Source organism: Vombatus ursinus, unplaced genomic scaffold (assembly GCF_900497805.2).
Source record: "Vombatus ursinus unplaced genomic scaffold, bare-nosed wombat genome assembly UNPS02014799.1, whole genome shotgun sequence".
NCBI classification, from domain to species: Eukaryota; Metazoa; Chordata; class Mammalia; order Diprotodontia; family Vombatidae; genus Vombatus; species Vombatus ursinus.
In genome coordinates this window covers 52700756-52726737 of record NW_020954577.1, presented here as the reverse complement: position 1 = coordinate 52726737, position 25982 = coordinate 52700756, and the positions used below count along the sequence as shown (strand labels likewise).

The following is a 25982-nucleotide window of genomic DNA, read 5'->3' as shown; positions in this document are numbered from 1 at the left end:
CACGGTTAAGTGCATTTTCTTTAGGGCTGCCACATTCTATCAAAGCCAACCGCACCGGGTACCAAATCGCCTGGCCTCTTAATGCAGAGGCACCCTGCGTGGGTCAGGAAGAACCCAAATGGACATCTGTTAGACTCAGCTAAGTTGTTTTCTGCTCTGGCCAGGACTTCAAAATGCAATCAGATCTTGAATGAAGTTAGCCCACACTACTGATCCATTTCCAACAGAGCATCAAATGCATAAACCATAGGAACAATCAGCACACCCTGCAGAAAGCACAAGGACACCTATACAGGTGAACTCATGCTGGCATTTCCTCCCGTCACACCAATTACCAGCTAGCTGTACTGAAGAGAAGAGTAATGAAAAACACAGTCAGCTCGGCTGATGTGCCGAGGCCGAATGCAGGGCCTGTGCTCTCTCTGTCCTCCCTCCTGTCCACACAGTCAGCACTGATGCCAAAGCACAGCTCTGATTCTGTGTTAGAGGATTACAGGAAAGAACAAGTCTGTTGTTTCAGTTTCCTCCATTTCATCTACTCTGAAAGTTTCTGGACATGGGAATGGCCAGGCTTTAACATGAGGAAAGGTAGTATGTCGTCCTTCCCAAGTTCCATCAAAATGTTTACCTTCTAGAGACATAAGTGGGGGCCACCGTGCAAATTTAAACAGTACAGCTCTTCTTGGTATTTATAGTCCAGAGAACAGCAAACTTTAAGAGTTAGTGCAAAGGCCAGGAACAAAGCTGGGGCATCTCTCAACGTACCCAACATTTCAAAATCGCCCAATTCAAGGCAATGATTTGTCATTCTCAACAAAAATAGTGAATAAAGCCTTAGCAACAGTAGATAAATGATCAAAAGGCAGTCTGGTATCAAGATTTTAGCCAAAAGGCTTAGTCTGGTTGCAAATACAACATTTCCACTTTGGGGAAAGTAAGAGCTAGAGGGAAAGGGCAGCCTATCAGAGTAAGGCTAGTAGAGATAGTGGGCAAGTCTAGGGCCACCAAGAGCAGGAGGAAATGAATCCATCTGCTACAGGTGAGGGATTTCCTAAGAACGAGGTCTGAAAAACTAGGCACAAATGAATTCCCTAAGGCTGTAACAGCCCAAGCAGATTGGTAAATGTGGCATCTCTGGAAGGCAAAGAATTTGGAATACAAAAGCAGCCTTGAAAAAAATTTAAAGAAAAATATTTTCCTTCTCAAGTTTATTTTAAAATCTTGAGCATATAGAAATGTATTTTGAGTTATTTTGAGGATAACTCCAATTATGCTCATCCAGTTGAACACCACGGCCTTAGGAAAATGGATACCCAATATTGTTCAAGTTCATTTTAAAGGGAAGAAAAAAGTTACAACATTTTGGGAAAAAAAGAGCATCTAATACATTCTCTAGCATGGACACCATCTAACCAGGCTCATTCTGTCCGGGTAGAGCATACCTTGAATTGGGCCTCAGGGGGTCCAGTGATGATCACCATCCTCTCCTTGGCTTCAGGTGTTTCAGGTGGGGCAATCTACAACACAAAACTTGCATCAGCACAGAGCTCTGCTTCTGGTAGTATGTCAACTCCCATATTTTTATGATACTATGAAGTGAATGTTGAGACAAATGGGGATGAGGAAATATGAAGGAAGGAACTTGAATGGTATCAAAAAGGAATGTGTTAAGGCTCCCAAATTACTCACAGAGAAACAGAATCCTAGAGCTGGCGTGCCTAAAGGCCAACTAGTCCAGCCTGTGTTTGAGCAAACTAAGTCTCCTCTTGAAGACTTGTAATGAGCAATAAACTAAAATTTTCCAAAGTATCTCATTCTACTCTGAGATAAGGCATATTTTTCCTTACTTTGAGCCTTAATTTGCTGGTTCAAAGAAGAAAACCAGTTTGTGTACTAGAAGCAGACTGGCCTCCTCATCATCCATGCTATCAAGATGAACACCAACCACACTGAAAATAATGCTTATGATCTGGTGGTGGTCTTTTAGTAGCTTGTTGCTCGTTTCAGAGAGTCAGAAGCCCTTTAGCCTAGAGGCAGCCCACAGCTGCCCACATGGCAGCATCTACAAGGTGCTCATCTCACCTCCTGGGTTGAAGACCTCCACCCAAGGGCACCCCACCACCCAAAGGCTTCCACGTTAAGGGAATTCTCAGCAAGTTTTTCTTTTCAGTAAGCCTAAAGTGATTTCTCTGCCAGTTTCAACTTGAGGTAAGTGAAGGAAAAGCAAGACAAAAAAAGGTTTGAAAAGTCAAGGACACCAAATCCCCCAGAAAGTGGGTCCTGATCAGATGGATCATTTGTTGCCTAAAGCTGTCAAAAGGGAGGGGGCACTCCCCCCCACGTGGCCTAAGGACACGGCATCAGTCACAGGAAATACCTTGATGGAAGCTCCGGCGAAACGAGAGAGCTGCTTGATATGCTGGCCCATCTTGCCAATGATGGCGCCCACAGACATGGCAGGGATGAACAGGTGAACAGTCTCCATCTCGGCCTGTTGCTAAAAGAGGAAGAGGAAGAGACGACATGGAATCACACCTGCCAAGGACCGGACCAACTGGGGTGGGGGGAAAGGAGATGAGGAGACAGCCCCCATCCCAAGAACCTTGGTTTTTATCACACTTCTGAATTCTAGCCAAAGTGCCTTGCACATAGTAAGGACTTGGGGAGTGTGAGCAAAATCCAGGATAAATTTTGTGACCCTGGAGCTAGTGATAGAGGAACCTTGAAGCCAAAGTTTATTCCGAAAACACCTCCCCAGCCTGCAGCCTCAAACCCTCCAGTCTGTGCTGAATGTCAGAGACCACCACTAATGGTTGGCATGACCAAATCCTTTGCCTAAGACCTTGTAGGGTTCTTGTTTTGTTTGTGAAAGAATGTTCTCTACGTACCATTTTTTTATACTTTGACAATATCGCTATAACTTATAGATTTAAAATGTCTAATTGCTGCTTTACAGTTTAAAGAATCCCTGCGGGAGGGCAAAATTAACCAAGTGAAAGGTTAAATAAGTGAAAGATTTCTAGATTCCCTCCACCCCGCCCCCTACTCCATTCCCAAGGTAAATTATGTTGAACTCAGCACATAAATTGCATAACAACCCTTAAGAGTTTCATAAATTTTATAGCTTCCTTTGTGTAGGAGTGATCTGGAATGATAAACAGCCCAGTTTAAAACTGCCAATGAGCCCTCTTGTGTGAGATTATCTAACAGTTGGGAAAACTGGCAGCCTTCCCAAAGACTGGCAAATTAAATGCTAGGCTGCACTCGCACAAGCCACACAGCATTGATGCTGTTGACCATTAGGAGCATCAACACTTCTCTGGTCTAATATCGTAGACAACTACACAGGCGAGGAACGTCTTCTCCAAATGAGCATCACCTCTGGCCATTATACACGTGTATCCGGTCAGAGTATCTGGGACCCTGCTTCTGACTCTGCTTTACCCAATCCTTGCCCCTGTTAGAGACAAAGGCGTCAGAAGACCTCTGGTCCCTCCCCTTGTCATGAGCTTACATCTAAATAAATGAGAACGTCTAGAAAAGGTTGCCCCAGCCCCCACCCCAAACTCCCTTCCTGCCCCATTTCAGTCTTGTTTCCATGGCCTGCCTCTCACTTCCTTTCTACCAATTATTTGTTCAGCCTCCCCTCCCAAACAAATCCTGGGCTCTTCATCCTCTTCCTGGAAGTCACTTTTTTGCCAGCCTATATGGCTGAAGGACACGGTGTGACCCAGCAGGCATGACATTTCCACAAAGAGCAATTCGGAGCAGCTCTGTTCCTGGAAAAGGTTCTCTGTGTTTATTTTCAAATGTACAGGGCCATGACTGGATCAGCCAAGCTGAGGGGCAGCTGTCACTGTAAAGGGGTACCGGGGGAGCACACTCAATGTACTCATTTAATTTTCAGTTCACTCGTGTCAGAAAAAAAACAATGAGACTACGATAAGCTTATGGATAATTAACTAAGAAACTTGAGTAATTATGTTTTTGAGACTAGGCAGAATTCCAGAGGCCAGGTAAAGGACATCCACAGATGTGCCTCTCTTGGGTTTGCTAAGTCGTACAGTATAGGTCCCTGTTAGGTAGTCTCCATTTTTAAATAAAATCTAGCAGATGTCCATATCCTCCATTTAAAAAGGAATTAACTTGATCTACTTCATTAAAATCCTTTTATTAATGAAGTTCTTTACACACAGACTACCTTGTGTTAGAGGAATGCTTGTCTTAAGTGTGCCTTTCTCTAGAGCTGTCTCACTTTCTTTTCCAAAGTGAATGGATATCAGGACTACCTCATTTCCCATGGACTAAACCAAGCCAATTCAGGAAGCCTGCCAGCAGTTGAGAAAATGGCTGTGGGGATGCTAGCCAACAACCCCCCATCTTTCCCTAAATTTTGGTAAATACCAGAGTTCTGAATTCTCTTGATTAATGCTTTTGTTGTACTGGTTGTTGTCAAGTTGTTTAAGTAGTATCTGACTCTTTGGGACCTCATTTGGGATTCTCTTGGTAAAGATACTAGAGTGGTTTGCAACTTCCTTCTCCAACTCATTTTACAGATGAGGGATTGAGGCAAACAGAATTAAGAGACATCTAGGGTCATACAGCTAAATAAGTGTCTGAGGCCAGATTTGAACTCCTGACTTGGTCTGCCACTCTCTCCACTCCACTACACCGCAATCTCTAGCTGCCCCCATTTTTTAATGATAAATAATTTTTCCCCAACATAGCAACTCCTGTCAACCCTGGTTAGCATAGAAAAACAGTTAAGCAAAATAAGTAAGTCAGCAATGTCATGTGAGAATATATACGACATCCAACACCCAGAGTCCCCTACCATTCTGATGAAATAGCCCTCCCTGCTATTACAAGATAAAGGATAGCCAAGAGGAAGAAGGTGTGTTTCATTATCTGCACTCTTGAACCAGTACTGGCCATTGCTTTAGGCTGAGTTCAGCTCCTTTTTTACAAACGATTTTCCTGACCATGTGGTTAAACTAGTGGGCTCCATGTGCCTCAAAACCAGGGTGCTCCTTCAGAGACTTATTTCATTGTGTTACGGAAAACTTCAACACATAGCTCAATGGAAAGAGAGCCCAGAGGTCCACGTTCATTTGGGGGAATAAGAATGCACACAACCATGTTATTTCTTCAACCACTGCCCCCAAAACCACCCACACATGGATGGAATTGATGACTACTTCTCCATGGCAAGACCTAAGGACTGAGAAGAGTTCACCAAGAACCAGGCGCCAGTAGAATATCAACATTTTTACAAAGACTTGGGCAGACAGCCGTATTCAGAGTATACATGAGATCAGGATGACTAGACCAATCTACATTCACCCCTCCCTAAAAATCCACTTACCAGGAGCCTTAAAAAACAAAGTGCCCACTCATAATTTAGTCTCTTTTGCAGAATGCAGATTTGTCCTTTACTTTCCAGGAATCTCAGCAAGGCTGATTTCCATCTGTTATTTCCTTTCTAGCCAGATGCCTCCTCTGCATCTCACTTGTGGCGTTCCCAACTTGGGTGGTTAAGACAGCAATATGATTCTCCACATGATGGTTTTGATTCAAACACAGTTAATTTCTTAGCTAATTTCACTTCCAAATCCCTGTTCAAATGTACTTATTTTTAAGATTCCCATTTCAACGACTCCATTCAGAGGCATCTTTACTTTTGTCAATGAGCAATATTTTCTAAATGCCATTTTCCCAAAAGAAGGCTTATTTTAAGGATGCTGTTCTAAGCCTAGATATATCAGCTTTGGTTGTACATTGGACAGACTTGGTGGTGAAAAATTTCAAAGTAACTCTAAATTTCCTCTCATTAATGAGCCAAGTTAGAACTTGAGGAGGTACAGCTAAAGATTTATTTTCTGTCCAGCTATCAATGTGGACCATTTCTGATTATTCATTGGTCCATATTTTACAAGGTTGTAAGCACTGTTGCCAAAGTGATATGCTCTTCCCAGTAATAAAATAAGGATTTTATATGCACGTACAAGCGTGAGCATGCACACACACACACACACACACACACACACACCCCACCCCACCCCACACTGCATCCTGAAATCAGAGGGAACAGGAAAAGGGGAGGGAAGCATGATTCTCATGATTGTAGCAAGAAGCCCTTGAACATGAGCAAAAAACCAATGGAAGAAGCAGCCAATGGTGTGCGGGGGTCAGGGGAGGCTTTTAAAATTGTCCCAGGATTTTCAAACACATGGTGTGATTGGTACATCGAAGACAGAGAATTCTTGATCTGTAGGATAAACCTAGAATACAACGGTTATTAGAAAGGGGAGGAGGTGTGCAGACTGAGCAAGCATGCATTCAAGATATGATAAAGCAGGTAATTCCTGAAGGATTTCCAAATACTTTCTCCTCTTCCAACGGTCCACCTGCCTAACCCTTCCCCACTTCTGGACACTTCAAGGACAGCCTCTTGGCTTCATCCCATCCATGCATCTGGTCATCTTGCTGAAGCAGCTCGGAGAACAGCAGACAAGGTCCAGTCTTCAAGGGAGACAGTGACACAGACAGGAGAAAGAGCCGTGAAGAGGGGTACACAAGGATGCTGATGCCGCAGGGCCAGAAAGAAGCGCACGCCCACACACACGCCAATACCCCCAGGCAGAGAAAGGTGTGCAGAAACCCCAAAGAGACACACACACACGTTTCACATAACAGAAAACAAAACGTTTTGTCTGTGTCTCTCTCTGGGTCTCTGGCCATGGTTATTACTGGTCCTGAATGCCTTTAGTACTAATAAAGCATGTGTTAACAAAGTTGGCAGAGCCCTGGTTCCCATTGGAGGCAGAGAGAAGGCAGCTGGAAGCCAAACAAGCGAAGACAGTTGATTTGCAGAGACAGCTGTTCCTGGACTGTAGGAAGGGCTTCCATACGTACCTACCTGCCCATTCTCCTAAGCACAAGTTTCTGATGATGTTTCTCTGGTCCTTGGAGCTGGGGGGAGGGGGAGGGAAGGAAAGGGACAGACTGCATGCTTTCTAAATGTACATGCGCATACACACACACACACACACACACACACACACACACACACACACCACACCCAGATCTCTCCCATTTGAGAGAATTCTTCTTTACTCAAAAGACTCATTTCAGTATTCTGACCCCAAAATCTGGGAAGTACACATGCATCTCCTGTGGAGGACCTACTGGGGAAAAGAGGATGAGGGGCAAAAACCATCCTGAAACAAAGCCCAGGAAAAGAAGAGAACAGTTACTACATCTAAGAAATCAAATAAATGCAGTTACGGAAACCTTTGGCACCCAGGCAGGCACAGTGCCCGTCGTCTAGACACTATAAAAACACTTTCTATGACTTTGCTGAGATTTCTAGGAAATGTGCACAGGGCATTTTCTTATCTCTACCTGGCAGGAAGCCTGAAACCTTTGATCATCAACGTGGACCCTGCCACAAGGCCAAAATGGGGGGGAGGTGTAATTTTTCTTTTTCAGGGTGTGCAAAGGAGTGGGTGGTTAAAGAACTTAATGGGGGGGTGCTCTCTGCTGGAATGAGGTGAATCTCGATTTCTAGTGTCTGATACTAGCTCAAGGCCAGGGCCCTCATGCTTTCTCTCTTATGGCAGCCCTTAAAAGGCTTCCTGAAATTCCATTTGGCAGGGACCCTGGTGAGCATTTCCTAAGCAGGGCATGGCCCTTGGAGTGCTGAACTCTACTCTCTTCCCTCTCCCGCAGAAATCGATAAAGATGTCTGTCTGTCTGCACGCTCAGATTTTAGGGGCTTGCTATCCCCTCACATCCACCTATTGTATGGATTCAATGATAAATCAGTGGTTCATTTCACAAAACATATCATGCTCTTTCCTTTTGCAGCATAGGAATCTGCCAGGAAACCTCTGTGATTAAACTCCGTTTCTCCCTCAGTGCCTAGCACAGGGCACTCACAAAACATAATTGGGCATTTAAGAAACATTTGTTGAATTGTGTTCAGCTAAAGTAAGTCCTCCCCTGTGAGTGTGCCTTAAGCCCACTGAAGAAAGGACAGTTTGGAATCTTCAAAGAGCAGTTTTTCAATCTAAATAATGTTCTCATTTGTATCCTGGACAAACTGTTTAGGTCCAAGTGGAAGGTAAAACCTAATCCTAGTAAAAAAATCTAAATTGGGCATACGTTTACTTCAAACCACTACTATCAGATTTGGATGCTGGTGTGTTAACATGTGCTTTTTTGGCCAACAGATGTAGAAAGGCTTTTTTTTTTCCTTTAAAGCCAATCCACATATATTTTAGAAACTCATTTCTTAAGAAAGGATTTCATACAATTTTAGAAAGGATGCTGGAGTTGGCAAACAAAGACCAAAACCAATCCAAGAATAAGAAAAATGAACTGGAAGGTAAGGGTGGGCATCAGGCAATGTCATCCCCAGTGACTGAGGAAAACGAAAACCCACACACCAATCTTAATCTGGGATCTGGGAATTTTAAAAAATAATCATCATTTTAATAACCGGATTTTACCATACTTAGTTTCCTTTGTAACCCTATATATTTAAACACATTATTCTATGAAGGGATCCATAGGCTTCAGAAGACTTACCAAGGGGTCCATAACACACAGAAGGTTAAGGATGACTTCCCTATACCTGGTACAGGTTGTACCCCAGAATGTTCTCTTCCCAAGGGGCTCCCTTAAACAGTGAAATCCTGACCAGCTCCCATAAGATCAAGAGGGGTTTGAATGTGGCCTCAAACAGCCGTCAACCTCAAATGTCACCAACTTTTTTAAAAAAAGACTTTTTTCAAGTATGAGAATACTAACTTAGGAAAATATGTTGACATGAGAACCTAAGATGCCGAAGGAAAAGCAAGAGAGCTCTCATAGAAGATGGAGCAGGAAAAAGAGAGGAGGGAAACAAGGCCATCCTGTGTCTCTCTAGCACCATCCAGGGGAAACGGCAGCTATATTGACATGACCACTCTGGGCCAGTTGGCAGCTCTTTAATGGAGCAGAGTGACTCACCCTACCATGCTGGAGGAAAAGACTGCTTAAGGCCGTCCTACTTTCTCTACTCTCAATCCACATTTACCAAGTAACCTTCTCATCTAAATTCAGTTGCTCTACTGGGAAGGGAATATTCCAACTAGCTGATCTGAACACATAGTCCAGTTGGCAGATCCATTCTTAACCATAAATTATGAAAGTGGCTTTATGGTAAAAATTGGGCTCATGTGCCTTCTGACATCACAAGCCCAATCTCTGTGGTGGCTGATGGACAAGCCAGACCACTGACCTTCCCTGACTTGAAGGCTAAGGGATCACAACCTTGGACCCATGGTAACAGTCCAAGTGCACAACCCTAAGGGACAATATGCCAGTTTCTGCACCTTTCTTTCACATACTCCAAGCAAGTCAACACTGTGCTAATCCTGGAACCTTCCCTCCCTACCACTACCTCAAGACATGCCATTCAGGAGAAGGATTTTCCTAGTTGTGGGGCCACCGCCCTCACATTCTTGTCTAAGCACTTCATAAATGCCCTGTTTGTAGATGTTCCCAAGGACTTCTCTGCAGATTTTATGGAACCCCTTTTAACAACAGGAACATAAAAGTACCTGATGGCAGGTCTGCCAATGAGTAATTCCTATTCATCCATCATGAAAGATACAAGTATGAGCAAATACTAGGGCTCTGTCTATTTATCCTGGTGGAGGAGAGAACCCAACATTCTATACTGAAATGAAACCATGCATGCCAACCAGATCTAGCCCTTGGGCACCTGGCAAGTGGCCCACCTACCCCTTCCTCTTGTAAAAGATACCCCCCTGATTTCAGAAGCAACCTGGATATGAGTCTGAGATTGAGGGATTAGTTAACAGCTTTATGTCTTACCAAAATCCTGTTGAAGCCATTAAAAAGAGAGGAGCAGGAAAAGACAGAAAAAAAAGGAATAATGACTCATTCTTCCCAACCCAAAGCCAACAACAGAAAACCTTGCTCAAAAATAAAGCTACCCACTTAAAGCTGGCAAGCCTATTACAAAAGGGGCATGCTATACACATAGTTAACAGCCTTTGAATGGATTAAGGGAGAGAATGGGTTGTCCCCAGAGGGGAGGACATGAAGCAAAGCTACCATCTTTGCCTTAACTAATCCTTGAGAACATCTCAAAATCTCATCCCAATTCACAAATTCCATTTGGCCTACTGGATGAAGAGATGGTAATATAGTGCAGGAGAACCTAGGGAATAATCCCTCTCCCTACCTCACCATTTTCACCTTTCTCTATTCTTAATTAGACATCTCCCTTTCTCCCTCCCAGCCCCAGATTTCTAGGAACTCAGGAAAGGAACTCTGAAAAAACATGGTTGTAGAGCAACACCAAAGGATAGGTCTGCCAGACAGTGCCAGCAGGCTGCCAACACTGCACCAGTGGTTGGTGCCCGGGGCTATGCCAACCTCCTTTGTTTTTTCTTCACAGCTGCCAGTCCCTTCTTCCCCACCCTTACCCCGACTGGAGCATTTCTGGAAGCAGCATTTCCTGTCACTTTTGGGTGCCAAATACTGCCAGCTCAGAGCTGGGCAAGCCAGCCTCTAGGCAGAAGCTCAAGACTACTTGCCATTTCATTGGGGCAACCCATCTGGCTGGTAGCAGAGAAGGTGGCAGGACTTGCATCTGTGGGATGCAGCAGTGAGGCAAAGAATGCTGGGATAAAGTCAGGGTGAGAGAGCAAATGCAAAGGAAGCCTCCGAGCTCCCTTCCAAAAGAAGCATGGCAACATGGTGACATGGGCAGCGTACTGTAGTTGTAGCCAGCCAAGCTGGGCAGGAATTTCAACTCTGCTACTGGGTACCCTTTGTCCAAGTCCCTTTGCCTCTTGGTTTCCTTAGCAGTCAAAATGGAGTGTGTGTGTGTGTGTGTGTGTGTGTGTGTATTAAAAAGCCTGGTGACTTCCCAGTTGGGGAAGTCCAGGACACAGGGAAGGAGGAAAAAAAAAGAATTGTGTCTAATGGAGCTGCAGCTTTCTCAGCTTATTCTGTCCTCCAGGTATTTGTGGTTAGACTTCTAGTGTCTCTGAGGTAAGAAAAGGAAAAGGTCTGAAGATATACTTGGGTAGGAGAGAAAAAAGGAGAAATGTCCTGTGGGTCAGGGCTTTGGAAACTTTGACTAAAAGTACAAACATTGATCGCTTAACTAATGTTTATATGGGTAAATATTCTGATTCCCATTGAGAGGGAATCTGATCCTTTGGCAAACTTCCCCCGGAGAAAACCATGGTGGTAAAAGTCCTGTTATCTGCTGGCCATGCTCCTCCAGGGTCCTCTTCACACAACTGCCCAAATACACTTCTGAAGGTATAGATCTGGCCACGTTACTCCCTTGCACAGTGGCACCCCATTGCCTCTAGATTAAAGCCTGAAGACTCCTTCATGTCTCACCTCCCAAGCTGATGCAGAATTCTTTGTCTAGTTCTCACCTATGGAAAGTTTCTCTTTGTTAAATCAGATTAAAATAACTTGCTGAGATGGATCATTGGACAGAGGAACTATCAGAGTTGACATCAGCTTTAACGTTCTAGTTTTCTCCAGCCAAGCTGCTCGAGATGCCCTTAAAAGCTGTGATACCAAAGCTGCCATAGGGACAGAAGGTGAGAGCCCACAGAGGCGCATCCACAGCAACCCCCAACACTGGAGCTTGGCTGGAGATTTGTCAGTGGACAGTGAAGCCCAGGGACAAAGAACCAAAAGCAAAGGCTTTCTCTAGTCTTATTCTCCATCTTAAAATAAGAAGCTAGGAAAGCTGGCTGAGGGTAAGACTGTCTCAGATTTTCTCACCAAGCTCTAAGTACTCGACTCTACAGAGAGTCTTCTCATTCTGCCAGGCTCTATTCCGAGAGAAATCCCTCATCTGCTTTGGGCAAATGGCATTCTTCTTTCAAAGCAGTGATGGGAAAGTCACTCCAAGCTATAAAAAGCCATGGGGCTTACAGCCTATCATGTTTCTTTATTCTCCCTTCTGAAGTCTTAAGGCACTGATTTTTGCCACGCTGCTGAGGTCATGGGTAAGAAGGAGAGTCCTAACAGGAAAGCTTAGTTTTCCAAGGACACATGCGTGGGTATCTCAGCCATGGCAGCTACATGGCAAGACATGCAGGCCACAGCTCTCACCTTACACAGACTCAAAAAAGAAAGGAGTCCAAGAAAACTCGTTCCTCAGCTGAGAGTGAGGGAGCTTAGAAACCACTAAGGAGCCACTCCCATATATTTTTCTACTGTCTCATTAATTTGATCTTTGTTTAAAATACACAACAGCAAAAACACAACTGACACAGAGAACCTTTAAGGTCCCTTTAGTTGTGAGGTTCAGCAAACACCCCTCCCTTAGGCTCTCTCTCTTACAACCTATCCCAGTCATTCCCTCATTAGTTTATTTGCTGTTGTATTCATGAGCAACTGAATTTCTGTCATTGTCTCCCTGCAGCCTAGAAGAACCTGTTTTTTTTTCCTTGAAGACAGCCATGTTACACAGTCCTAAACTATACTAGAAAGGAAATTGGAGACCATCTAATCAGAACCCCAGCACTTTAAAGAAGAGGAAACCAAGGGTCAGAAGGGGGGAAATGACCAAGATCACAGAACCAGCTAGTAGCAGTCTGTATTCGAACCCACGTCCTATGATCACAAAGCCTGTCCTCTTTCTGTGGTGGTATACTGGACAACAGTGTTGTGTGGTCAACTCCAGTTGTTGTATCCTGCTGTGAAGAACTGGGGGCAGGGGGCCAGAGAGATGGAGAGTCAGGTCGGGATTTGGTGAATATCCAATCCCATAAGCCAAGCTCTTGAGTCAGTGGCCTTGCCAGTCTAACCTGGCTGCTGGAAGAAACCAATAATTCCCAGTCCCTCGTCTTCTCCTCTTACCTGCCTTTCTGCCTCTTTTTTCTTAGTTTCATTTAAAATTTAAAATGCATTTTTTTGAGAGTGTGAGTTTTCACACATTCAAAGTCACAATAAACATCAAAAAGTGTGCAGGACAGAGAAATGGGATGTATCATACAGGAAGCTGTAAACTCCATGAAGGAGCACAGCTTGTCCTAGACATGACACAAGTCAAGACCTCAGGAGTCACTTTCCCTTCTCAGGACCCATTTCCTCTTCTCCAAAATGTGCTCAGGAAGGAGGAGGGAGGACTCTAAGAGCCTTTCCATTCCCAGAGTTCTTGAAGCTAATGAAGATGCCAAGTAAAGAGAAGTACTAATATGCTCCTGGTGGTCCAGATCTCAAACAAGAGAATAGAACAAAGCACTCTGTAAAGTGCTATATGTTAGCTACAAAGGAGCATATGTGTTAAAGAAAAGAGAATACAGGAAAATCTCCATTTTCAAAAAGATATGTTGGTGGGAAGGACAATTTTTCACCTAGAATTCTTTAAAAAAAATGTTCCCAAATACATTAAAAATTTGTATAAAATTTTTCTGGATCTCATGATCACCCAGTGAGGTACACCCCAGATCTCAGGAGACACAAATCCTCAACACTGAAATGCATTGGAATCAAAGCTGCTGACACACCTAGAGCCCTTTCAGATTGGCTGTACAGAAGTCATCTCTTTGGATTCTGTCCAGCCCACTTTCACACAGCTAAGACCTATGTTCAGCAGAATTCAAACCCACGTAACTCCATTTCCCTCAATCCAAGTCCAAAGCCTTCGCCACTCCACCACATGGCCCTACTTGCTAGTGTCTCACAGGAGTCCTGAAAAATTTCCCTCTAATCTGATCAATTTTGTTAGAAGATGCCTTTCCAAGATACTGATATCTCTTACTGCAGAATGAAGTCTACAGAGGGCTATAAAACCTGCCAACTTTATTTCTTTATCTCTATTATCTCTTTGCATTTTGTTCAAGACCTCTCCTCAGGGAAAGGTGTCTTAGTTCTTAGAAAGCAAAGAAGGGGCAGGTTTTATTTTCTCACATTATACCCTTGGCCCAAGGGACACTAGACAAGACAGGGAAGAGTTCACGTACAGACATACACACGTGTGTATACATACCTACAAGTTTAATGCAAAGCTCTGTAACATTAATTGATCAACATTGAATGACATTTGTTATCAGTCTCAACTTCCTCCCAATGGTAAGTTATCAGTAGTCTCTTAGTATAGTGAATTTCTCTTTTTTTGAGGGCCAAAAACCGGTCCCCAAAGTCCTTAAAATGGACAGCAAGATAAGAAGGTGCTTTGGGGGTCTTTGAAATCGTTTATTTCATAAAGAAGAAAAACTGATGGAGGATAGAGAGGAAGGAAAAAATGGGAAAAGTTACTTTATTAGGTGGTAGACAAAAATGAGTTGGGAAGTGAGCTCTTAGGGAGAACGTGGAAGGGAAAAATCACTTCTCCCTCTCGCCACTGCACCAAATAGACTCCTCAAACAATGACAGAGGCTGACAAAGAGAATTAATTCCTGGCTACAATTTGGACATCAAATTTCTAGGGTGACTTATTATCAAAAAACTGTCATGGCAATGGGGGAGGAGCAGGGAACACGTCAACGGAGTCATTTAAGAAGTCAAAGAATGGAGTTGTGCAAACCCACGATGGGGGTATCTCTTAAAACTCCAAAAATGACATAGACTTCCAAATAGGCAATCCCAGACCAGGTGTCACTCAGTAGGAAGCTCATCTTCAGGAGGGGCCCAGGTTGAGAGGAGGGAGATTAAAATTCAGGAACCACGATGCAGATTGACTCCTTTGACAAGGGGTATGTGGAGGGCCCAGGGAGGATTCCCTTTACATTTTGGTCAGGTCTCATACTACTCAACTAGGAGGGCTCCCTCCCATCAAACAAAGAAAAACACTCGGAAGGAAAAAGTCTGCCTAGATGCCAGTGTCCAAGAGGCTCCTGATTTTCCTAAAGGGAGGAAGGAAACGAGTCCCTGCCATTTGTTATTCGGAGTAAATCTTGACATTCAAGTTAGTGAGGTTACTCTGTCAAGAACATGCCATTGACTGACATTCCCCAAATCCATCCAACCAGCATCGACTAAACAAATACTATGTGCAAGGCTCCATGCTAGGGGCTGGAGAAACAGAATCCACCAGCTCACACCGGAAGGGGCTAAAGGGACTCAGCCAATGGACAGAACGGGGATCTGTGCGCTGGGATTAAAGCTGGGTTAGAGCACCTGCTGCCCAGAAGGCCGGCCTGGCTCAAGGGGCTGATTGGGCATCTCCTCCCCAGCCCTTCCCCCAAGCTCTTTGCTGCCAGTGGCTTTCCACAGTCGCAGCAGGTATAGCAAGAGATGCTACTCAAGGCTAACTGTTCCAAGGGCCCTGTCACACCCTCCTAAGAATTCCTCACTCATCTCATACAGCCCCAAACCAAAAGCTTACCCCATATGCCAGGTAGTTAGTAGCAGTTGCAGCCGAAGGAACCCCCAAAGTGGAGGGTGAGGGTATCCCAGTAGTAGAGGCTGGGAACAGACCCAGGGCATTCAGGTTTAATCCAGGAAGTAAGTGGGCTTGAAGCTGCAAAGGTAGGAAGGTTACGTATGTTATGACAAAAAGGTTCAACGCCAAAGCTCCGTCACGAGACGAGACAAGACGAGACGATACTCAGAACAGGACCAGCTCTCTCACTCTCGCTCTCACACTCTCTTTTTAAAAGAATAATGGCAATTCTTTGGCATTCACATGTCCAAACGTCACCTGAACAACCCGTCAGACCAGCGAGGGAAGGGGGCAGTTTGCACTTGCTTGTGTCCTGTGGGTTTCATTAATCTCTTTCACCTGCTCGGTCTCCCCGAGACGGATGGGAGCGGTTCCCACGGGCAGCAAGGACCGTGGCCGATACGTCTGGCACGGTGCTCCGTGCCACCTGATCCACTGTTCTACCCACAGTGGGCTCTCACTGAACACAGACCAAATCTCTTATAAACTCTTGGTGCTGCCAATGGGTGACGCTCTTCCACTGAGGCCCAAACCAGATCTACGGAGCTAGGAAACGCAGGATGGCCAAGAAAGGAATGAGACAGATTGAAGCGAGGCCTGATAAAGTTTCATGCATCTTAAGTCCTTCAGAAGGAAAGACTCCCCATCCACCCACCCTCTCTAACTTTGACACTGCAAATCCCTTCTTCTCTCTCTTTTTTTGGGTGGGTGGGGGAGAGGGAAAGGACAGAGAAGGGAGAAAATTAGTCAGTTTTGGGAAAGGGGCAAGGGGGGGAAGAGACGGGGAGGGTGCAGTTGAAAAGAGAGAAAGCCAAGAATAAAATTACCCAGCAGGAACAAAGAACCTTATCTGGAAAAAAAATTTGCTTGAAGACTAGACTTGTTTCCAAGCAGCCCCCCTTGGACAATTCCTGACAAGTGGTGATATGTACTAACATTGAAACCCTCTCCCTCCTCCTCTCTCTCCCCCTTACCCCTAAGCTCAGGCTAACCCCTCACAATCCAAGGTGCTATTTCCAAGAATACTACTTTGCCCTAGCTCAGGGCAGGTACTCCAGGTATATGAATTTGGATCCTACACTGGAAAACTGGGGGAATCTTTTTGGTCCAGATGAGGACTGTTCAAACTCTCCTAAACTCACCCCATAAAATTAAAGGCCATCATCTTTTCTTAAGCCAGCTGGAGAAAACGCCAATCTGGTCATAATGAGAGGGATGGTGTATGCCTTCATCCCCTACGGGGAGGGAAACCATCACAAACCAGGATGCCCAAAGAAAGTGTGCCACAGAATCCACCCCAAGCAGCCACGTCTACTGTTTCCACAGCAGGTTTGATGCAGAGCTGGAGCTTCACGAACAGCCACACAGCAAGGAAAGACTAGGTTTCTTTTTTTCTTTAAAAGGGGAAAAACCAAAGTTCTAGGCTTGGAATTATATGATTTGGCCTTCAATGGCCTTACTATAAAGTAAGGATAGATCACTTTGACTCTGTCTCACAGGGTCATTTTAATGATGAAGTGAGGGTCCTGAAATGTACGCAAAGGTTTTGAAAAGAAGACAGGATTAGAAGCAAGAAGCCACATTTTAAAGTTGAGGGCACAGCCATGAGGGCAAGCTTGAATGAAGCCATGAAACGAGAAATCAGGAGAGGTGCTAACACGACTCCTTGACTCCTAAATTTGGGTCTAGATCTCATTCTTCTCTTCCTGAGGACGTTTTAAAAGGCTGGCTAGTCCCATTTTTCTTACTTGAACACTAGAGGAAGCACCATTCATTAACTACAGCCCCTTCAGTTTTGAATTTTCTTGTTTAGAAATATTATCCAAGGTGAGGCTGCCATTAATTGCCTACTTTTCCTCGAGAAATCCACCCTTCAGAGCTGAATCCCTAAGCCATGAAGGCCTCTAACTTATCTTGTTCCTCCCTACTGGTCTGCTTGAGTACTACCTGTGTTTTACTCCAGACAGACTGCCTTGTCGATCAGAAACCTTCTGTGTATCCCGAGCTGTAAGTAACGATGAAGAAGCCGGGAGGACTTGCGTTTTTAACCCGCCCCACAGTTCCCTTTTATATTGTCCATTCACTAGCACATCCCCCTTTCAACTACAAACACCAAACCCATATCGATGCAATGCAAGGACTGTTTCAATTCTATCAATGAGGAAAATATTTCATTCAATTCCTAACTGACCACCCTCACCAAAAGAATACAGCAAAGAAAAAAAAGGGAAGGGAGGAAAAAAAAAAGTCTTAATCACCTCCAGTATTTCAGAACTCACATTCATAGCACTGAGATCACTCTCATAAGACTCCCTTATCTTCTTCATGATCTCCTCCTCGGCCTTGCCACAGGTCTCAATGCTACCTTTAACGGTGATGGTACGCTCCGGATTATACAGGGTCAACTCCTGCAGCCTGTAGAGCGGAGAAAAAACACACACACAGGAAGAGAAAAAGAGAAAGAAAGAAAGAAAGAATTAGGAAAAGACAGTTAATTCCCACGTAGGTACAAATGGTGATTCAAACCCCACCGTGGGAGCTGGTAATAGCTAAAAGCGGGTGGTCAAACATTATAGGAATTAGCAAAGAAGCAAGAAGGAAAGAATTGTAAGATAAAGAAGAAGGCAAGAGAACTTCTCTTCACAGCATCCTGAAGAAAACTGGTCTCTTAACTGCAGCTCAGTTTGAAAGCATACTTTAAATGGTGTTCAGAGATCAACCATTTAAGTTGGAGTCAGATCTACTGGTCATTTGAAAGTGAAATGCAAGGCAGCAGGATTCTCGAGGTAAGAGTTTACACAGCCGAGAGGAGCGTCAAGCAGGGCCCCGTTACACTTTGAGCTCCATTCTTACGGTCTGAAGAAAAGACTACGGCCATTCCAGAGAGGACAGCACTTAATCTTTCAAATAACGTACAGTTCAGATGGAGACATCCGGTGTTTACATTTTTCCAGGGCAATGTTTTCAGGGCCATCCAACAAGGAGGAAGCACTCACCACTTTCAAAGACGGGAAGCTTAGTTGTAGCCAAATCTTCTATGACCTACCTTAACCAACAACTTCAAACAAGAAACCAAAATCATCAGCTTTAATGGCTCAGACATGGACTAGATCATTCAGACACCGTTCAGATACAACATTAAATGGGGCAAGGCAGTCAAGCTGGAGACTGGAAACCTTAACTAGGAGTTCTGATGGAACATGATTTCGTCTCCCCATCCCCACCCCCTACCCTTCTAAGATGGCCTCAACCGGGAAAAGGAAAACGCCAATTCAAGCCACTTAAATATGAGTTAAAACAATGGTGGAAAGGGAAGTAAATAACAATGGGAAATCGGACTCAGATGATATTATAATATTTAAAGGCATTTACTAGCGGATAAACCCCTGAGTGAACCTAAATAACCTAGGTTCATTAGATGTTACTTTTCAATACTTTTCAGTCTCACTAGAAAGGTCGATTTTGATACAGTTAGGAAAACCATCTTTGCCTTCTCCAAAGAGAAGAAGCCATACTATGCCAACTTTTGCTCTCCTGCTATTTTATATTTTCATATGTTCTCTCGCATCTTCCTAAAAGAGCACTTCACTGAGAAAGGAAGGGCTGTCATCGCAAACCAGTTTTCTCTTGAATTTTCACATCTATTTATTTTGCAGTTAGCCTGGTGTAGCAGATAGAGCGTAAGACTTGGAGTTGGGAATACATGAGTTCAAATCCCACATTTTCAATGCTTTACTGGCTGTGTGACTAGAGACAAGTTGTTTAACCTCTCTGAGTCTCAGATAATTGTCTAAAGCAGAGAGGAGTTGTGATCCTGACAGGTGGGTAGAGATCTCATAGCAAAAAAATGAATAAATAAAGGCAAAGGAATTACATAGATATGTGTTATTATTTCCCTCCTCTTTTCCTTTACATGAAACATTTTTCATGTATTCCTCTCCCTCAAAAAAAAAAAAAAAAGTTCTTGGTTTTCCATTCCACTGGGCCAGAGAACTATATGATCAGACCACATAGGGCTGGAAAGAACTTTAATGATCCATGTAGTCTAAATCTCTCATTTTACTGCTGAAGAAATTGAGACCCAGAGAGGGAAGTTTATTTGCCCAAAGTCACACACAGGTGGTAACTTGCAGACAGGATTTGAATGCAGGTCCTCAGCCTCCAAATCCAGTCTTCTTTCTACTACTGCAAGCTATGTTGCCTTAGCAACCCTCTTATCCAACATCGAAATTCAACATTTAATCCTTCTTGCTCCTCCACTGGAAACAGATACACCACCTCCAATGGGGGCTCCAGAAGGATATATACTTGTGGATGGTAGATGATTTGGAAGAATGAGAGTGAACATATTTATTAAGTACATAGACAGGACACAGGAGAGTGGCAACTCAAATTAAAGTGAGTCAGCTCTGCTGAATGAATTATGTTAATGGTGGCTTGGGCTCCCATAGCATCCCGAGATATTTGAGTCAAAATCTTAAGCCAGTGCAATACTTACGGCGAGATGGTGATCTTGGTATCAGTATCCTGCTCGATTTTCTTCAGGTTCCTTCCTTCCTTCCCAATCAGGCGGCCAACAAAGTTGTTATGAGCCAGAATCTTCAAAGGAAGATCCTCGTTGCTGCAAGACCAAAAAAAAAAACATCAGGAACTCAAGGCGGGGGGGGGGGGGGGAAATTTTAATAAAAAGATAATATCCAATCATTAGCAAACATTTGAGTGCCTACTATGAACGAGGCATTGCACTAAGCGAGGTCCGAGATGAAATACCATGGAAGTGCCTGTTAGAAATAGAGAAATAATTTATAATTAAAGGTGATAGTACTGGACGGGATTTAAGACTGGAGTTCTAGCCCCAGTTCTGCTGCTGAAGAGCTGAGTCCTGGACAATTCCCTTCCCTTCTCTGGGACACATTTTCCTTATCTATATAAATAACAGTGGGCTGGACAAGATGGGCTCTAAAGAACTTTTCCATTTCCAGATTTCTGTTATAAAAACAAGAATCACTTAAAAAAAATCAGTGACATTAATAAATAAGTTCTTTGGAAACTCTTGACCCAAATGACCTGCTCCCTAACCCCCATACAGCATCATCTTGCAAAACCTTCAGACACTAAGAAAGGCTAATACTGCTTTCAGATGCCAAGCTGATGAATGTTAACATGACATACTCTGAAAGAAGGGACTCTCCCTGGTGAAAGCATCTTTACACGGGAATTATTAGAGAAAAAAACTGGTGCAACATCAGAGAGCTGCTGCTCTGGGCTATGGCAAATCCTAGTTAAGGCAGTCCCCAGTCAAATGGGCCCCTTTCCACAAGTGTCCTCCTTGCTTGGGTAAACATTTCTATTGCAAAAGATGTTCCTAGTGCCCATGCTATGTATGTTTGGTCTTTATATCATCCCACAAAATTCTGTATATCAGCTCTTGACCCCATCCCCACTTCCCTCATAGGAGGGCGAGACACCATTTCCCCCAAGCTCCAAGCCACTAGTTCTGGATTCCACAGGGAATCAAGGTCATAAATTAAGAGAGGGGAGAACAGAGAAGTGGGGTGAGCAGGAGGTGACATTGAGTCAGCTAGTCCCCCTTTCTATGATTCTGACAACTCTGGGGATTGGCCCACAGGCAGCTATTGCCACTGGTAGTAACTGCTGCTTCCTCTTAGGGCTTCTTCTGGATTCTAGGAAACAGATTTAATCACAGGACATTGTCTTAAGAGCTTATCTGTCAAGGCAGGTGGAAATGGAAAGAGTAGGAAATAAAACTTGGGCAGGAACACCAAAGTTCTTGAGCAATTTGGGAGATTCTTCTGATCCCCAAATGAGCCTTTTTATTCTTGTTTTCTTGGCTGGCCAGCAGGCATCAAGGCCAGGGATTGAAAGGTAGAGGTCTAGGAGGCTGAGAAAGAAATAAAACCAAGCCAGGTTGGAGAGACACAGGGGAATGTCTCCCTCTTTCCCTCTTGGTTCCTGCTCAAAATATCTATTGGAGATAGAGATATCTGGATCACGAAGGTGCCCACTGCCCTTGGCAAGACAGCATTCTGCTTGGCACCTCTGCCTACCCCTCACTAGGATGGGTCAGGCCAATTCATTTTTAGAGAACTCAAAATTTTGATGTAGCTGACAATCATAGGAGGAAGTGGGATGGGAAAGGGAAGGAAAGCCTTTATTCAGACTCCTTTTGACGATGTAAAAGATCAAGCAAGACTTTGGTCACCAGCCTGCAAGAATGCCCACTTACTATGCAGAAAACCAAGTCATGCGCCCCAGCTATGTAACTGAAGCATAACAGGTAGAATTAATAAGCAAGTTAACAGCATGGAGGCTTTAAGCTCCCACTGGCCCCTAATTTGTAGGTCATGGAAAAGAGGCTGACATTTTAGAACTGACTTCCTTTAAAAGGGGGAATCGGGGACTCTCTGCACTGATATCCCTGCAAGGGGGAAGAGATGCTCTCTCTTTTGCCTCCATTATCAAGGAACCCAAGGAGAGACACGAATTAGGTACATCTCTTTAGCTAGAGCTGGGTCATCACACAAATGCCCCCCTGGCATGGCACTCAAGGTTTTGAACCAAAGATCCCAAAACCCATCAGGGACAGCCTTCACTGCCTTTCCAGTGCCATCCAGGCAACTGAAAAACACATTCAGTTCCCACAACAGCCTCTTAAGGCTTATCAACACCCAGAAGACTGATTGCTAAGGCCTAAAACTCAAGAGATACAAACATGACTGTCCTGAAATGAATAGGTACTTTTCTTCCAAGTTGCTCAAAACTCTCTTGGTCCCGTTTCCTCCCTCCCCATCTCAGAGGGGCTACCATTACTAGTACATGATGGATGGCCCAGTGGTGTTTGGTGAATGCTGAATGACATTCCTAAAGTATTTCCAGGATGGCAGAGAACATGACATGCATCACCTCATGTGAACCAAACAACAACCCTGTGGGGTAAGTACTTACTGGGACGATCATCAGCCCCATTTTACAGATGGAGAACCTGAGGCTCAGAGAGTAGAAGAGACTTGCTCATAATTACACAGAGGCAAGATTTGAATCCAGAGCTCCCTGACCCCAAGCCTGCTGTTCTGTTCACTAGATGCACTGCATACCCTTGGGTAGCTGAGCTAAATCAGCTTCTGTAAATGATTTAGCAACAAAATTCACAAATCATTCCCCAAGAAGGGTGGGCTGAGTTAATTCTAAGTGCAGGAGGTTACAGCATACATTTTGACTCAGGTGGCTGCTATGGGGGACCAAGAACCAATACTGTGTCAGAACTGAAGAAAGCCCCCCATCCAATGCCCCCACAAATAGCCACATCCAGGGGCGTTAGCTGGAAGGCACTACGCTCAAACCGATGGGCCTCAGTTTCCCAACCAAGGTAACAGAAGTGCCAGAAACACTTTTGTCTCCCACTGCTAAGGCCACTGGCGAAACACGTGGACACCTTACCCTTCACTCCTCAGTACTCTAGCAGGGTTCTGTTTAAAAAGACCCAAAAGAAAGCACCAGGGAACACCCAACACTGACCTGGGAATCCTCCCCAGGCAAAGCCTTTTACTCACAATTTCATATCCTGGGCTTCCTTCTGCATGATCTCCATGATGATCTTGCAAGCAGTTGAACAGCCTTCAGGAGAAGCATGAATAGTAATCGGCTTCTCAGATGCACCAGCATTCTCCTTGCGATGAATATCAATCCTTTCAGTGGGAATGGGAAAAAGAAGTGGGGAGAAGGTTAGCTTCCAAAGACCCATCTTCTCGGTCTGGTCTAGCCTCACAAACCACCCCCCCGATTTCTGAGCCAAACCAAGGCGGGGCAAAGAGTGGGGCAAGTCACTCCACCTCCCAAAGTGTCAACTCTTGATTATCCCCATCGGGCATCCCTCCATTTCTGGTGACCTCTTCCTGTGAATCAGAATCCCAGCAGAATTTCTGTTGACAATCCAACATGTTTCTGGGCCATCTTTCAGTGCTGCCCATGTAGATGGTAGGTGCTCAAGGATTGTAAACTTACTGTTATCATCATTTCAGCAAAATGCCAGTGGAAAAGTAGTCTGCTACCCAGAAGTCTTACAGAGTCAAGCAAAGGGAGACAAGAAGGAATTGTGCATTAAAGGGTCATGGATTTAGAGCTAAAAGGAACCTCTGAGGTTGTTTAGTCCAGCTCTTGCAATCTTAAGAGATGAACAAACTGAGACCCAAAGCAGTGAAGTTGACTTGCTTAAGGTCATACAGGTAGGAAGGTGCAGGATTTGAACCCAGGCCCTCTGCCTCCAAATACTGTGTTCTTTCCACTGTCCCACAGTGATCTTGCCACTGCTCTCCCCCTTTCAGGGTAGATGATCAAGAGTTGACCATGCATTTAGTGTGAACATTTCTCAGGTTATCATCAGAATTATCCAATTCCAAGCACACGCACACAGAAATGTTAAGGGATTTATGGTCTCTGTAGCAGAAAGGACCACTACTCAGGAGTAACACTCAGGAGTAAAGGCACAAATATCGTCCTTGGGTACAAGACAAGGGCTTACAAACTTCTTCTAAGTATCACAAGCCCCACCCCTCCCCACCTTGGCTTTCCAGAGTTTCCCCACCCATCATGCCACACCCATGTCTTTACCTTGACCATATCTCTGAGAGAGTCCTTCCCACCACCACCACCACAGACAACAGCTCTCTAGGGCGTTAGGCACAGGCAGCAGCTACCATCCAAGCAGTCCCTGAAAAGCCTGGGGGGGGGCATGAAAGGAGGGTGCCCCTGCCCTCAAAGGGGCATGGCAAGGGAGTTTTGGAAGGGGTGGGGAGTGGCTGAAGGATAAAGGCACTGTCTCTGCAAAATTCTCATGGGGATTGTGAAATGTATATTGCCATCAGGGCCACACCCCAGCTCTGATTTCTAGAAGCAATGGATTACAGATATAGAGCTGGAAAAGACCTTAGAACTCTGTACCAACCACCTTCTTTTACAGATGAGGAAACTGAGGCCTAGAGAGATCGACTTGCCCAATATCACAGATAAGCCAGTGGAGCTGATACCAATCCAGGAAGTCAGACTCCAAATCTAGTCCTCCTGTCATATCACCTCACCTCCTTAAGTTTCCTCCTTTTCCCTACTTGGACCTCCCTTCAGCAAAAGGGAGTGGGGGAGAGCTCAGCCAAGCCTGGGCTCCCACACTGCTCCTCTTCAACCTTCTACTCAGAGGTGTCCTTGACAAGGGGACAACGTCAAAGCATCAGGAGCCCATCTCACACAGTGGGACAGCCCCAGGGGAGGTGCCTAGGTTTGCAAATAGACTCTCTTCCACCTTGCAATACTTGAGTTGGCACAGGCACAATTGGAACTAGAGCTGGGAAACTGACAAGCCAGCCATGGGCTTCCTTTTATCCCCAAACCCATTACATCAATTGGGGGAAGCCAACTGCCCTAATCTGCCCTTCTTCTCTCAGGCTGGCAACAGTCGGGCAGGCTCTTCCAAGGCTAGCTTGGCTCCTAGTAGTAGTGCAGGCTGTGCCCTTTTGGGGATAATGGAATGATGCCTCAAGGCTGTCCACACCTGCACCCTACCTCCCCGCCAAAAACCCAGAAGCCGCCAGGGTCATCTTGGCAACAGCACAGTAGCAAATGCAAACCACAGCTCTGTCACTGGTTTTCTCTCATTGAACAGGATGGCCAACTGGGGCTATGCAGACATCAAGAGAATCTCACCTACAACAGGGCTAGCCATTGGGAAGGAAGAAGCCCTGGATAGGGTCCAGTAGGATTTCTATTCCCAAGGTTTCCACTATTCTCCAGAACCACATTTTTCCAAATGCCCGTTATCTGGAAAGAGGTACCAACAGTCTCTTCCCATCTACCCCCATCCGTTTTATTCCATTAGCAATTAAACATCAGATCACTTAGGGGAGGAGGGAATGTTGCTTTGCTGATTAGGGCAGTCCTCTGAGGCCACTTCAGAAAGTGTGCCCATTGAATAATGATTAGTTTCGGTAGCCAAAGGTAATTAAGTCCATTGGCAAGGATCAGCAGAGCATTGGATAGAACAAGCCCACCACCTCCTCTTGGGTTCTATCACCCAGTTTTCTGCCCCCCCCATGGTGCATATTGTCCACAAATTTATGCTGCAGAATTGAAAACATGGTGGACCAGATTCCACAACTATACCCCATCAGGTAAGTCAATGGGTGACCGTATAAGAAACACCCAAATTTGGCATATGGTGAAGAAGGAGAAACCAGCTAGAAAGTGACTGTGGTGCGTTAAGAGATGCAGCACACTCTGAAAAATAAAGCTGGATGGGGGTGGGGGGTGGGGGGTAGGGAGTGGGGAGAGGAAGAGATAACAAATGGGTCAAGAGGCTCATGGGACCTTAGGAGAAGCGTTAGGGCTTAGCTAAGCTCTTGGGTTACAGGCTTCCATCCCTCCCAGACCATGTCTGCTTTCTATTAGATTTTGGCCATCTGCTAGTTCCAGTGCTACTTGAGTCTACACACAAGCAAAACATTCTCACCTTCTACAAAAAAACATTTCAAGAGGG

At 44.8% G+C, this 25982-nt stretch overlaps 1 protein-coding gene across 1 annotated transcript in view; it reads right to left on the bottom strand.

The window, feature by feature from the left end:
- LOC114050610 (insulin-like growth factor 2 mRNA-binding protein 3) overlaps positions 1 to 25982 on the bottom strand; it is a 100477-nt gene that overhangs the window by 1930 nt on the left and 72565 nt on the right. Inside the window, exons 8-15 of the mRNA XM_027872434.1 lie at positions 23011 to 23145; positions 20167 to 20220; positions 19938 to 20060; positions 18486 to 18497; positions 17698 to 17854; positions 15383 to 15517; positions 2378 to 2497; positions 1443 to 1517 (exon numbers count right to left, since the gene is read on the bottom strand). Of these exons, the coding sequence (XP_027728235.1) occupies positions 1443 to 1517; positions 2378 to 2497; positions 15383 to 15517; positions 17698 to 17854; positions 18486 to 18497; positions 19938 to 20060; positions 20167 to 20220; positions 23011 to 23145 (811 nt within the window). The remainder of the gene's footprint in view (positions 1 to 1442; positions 1518 to 2377; positions 2498 to 15382; positions 15518 to 17697; positions 17855 to 18485; positions 18498 to 19937; positions 20061 to 20166; positions 20221 to 23010; positions 23146 to 25982) is intronic.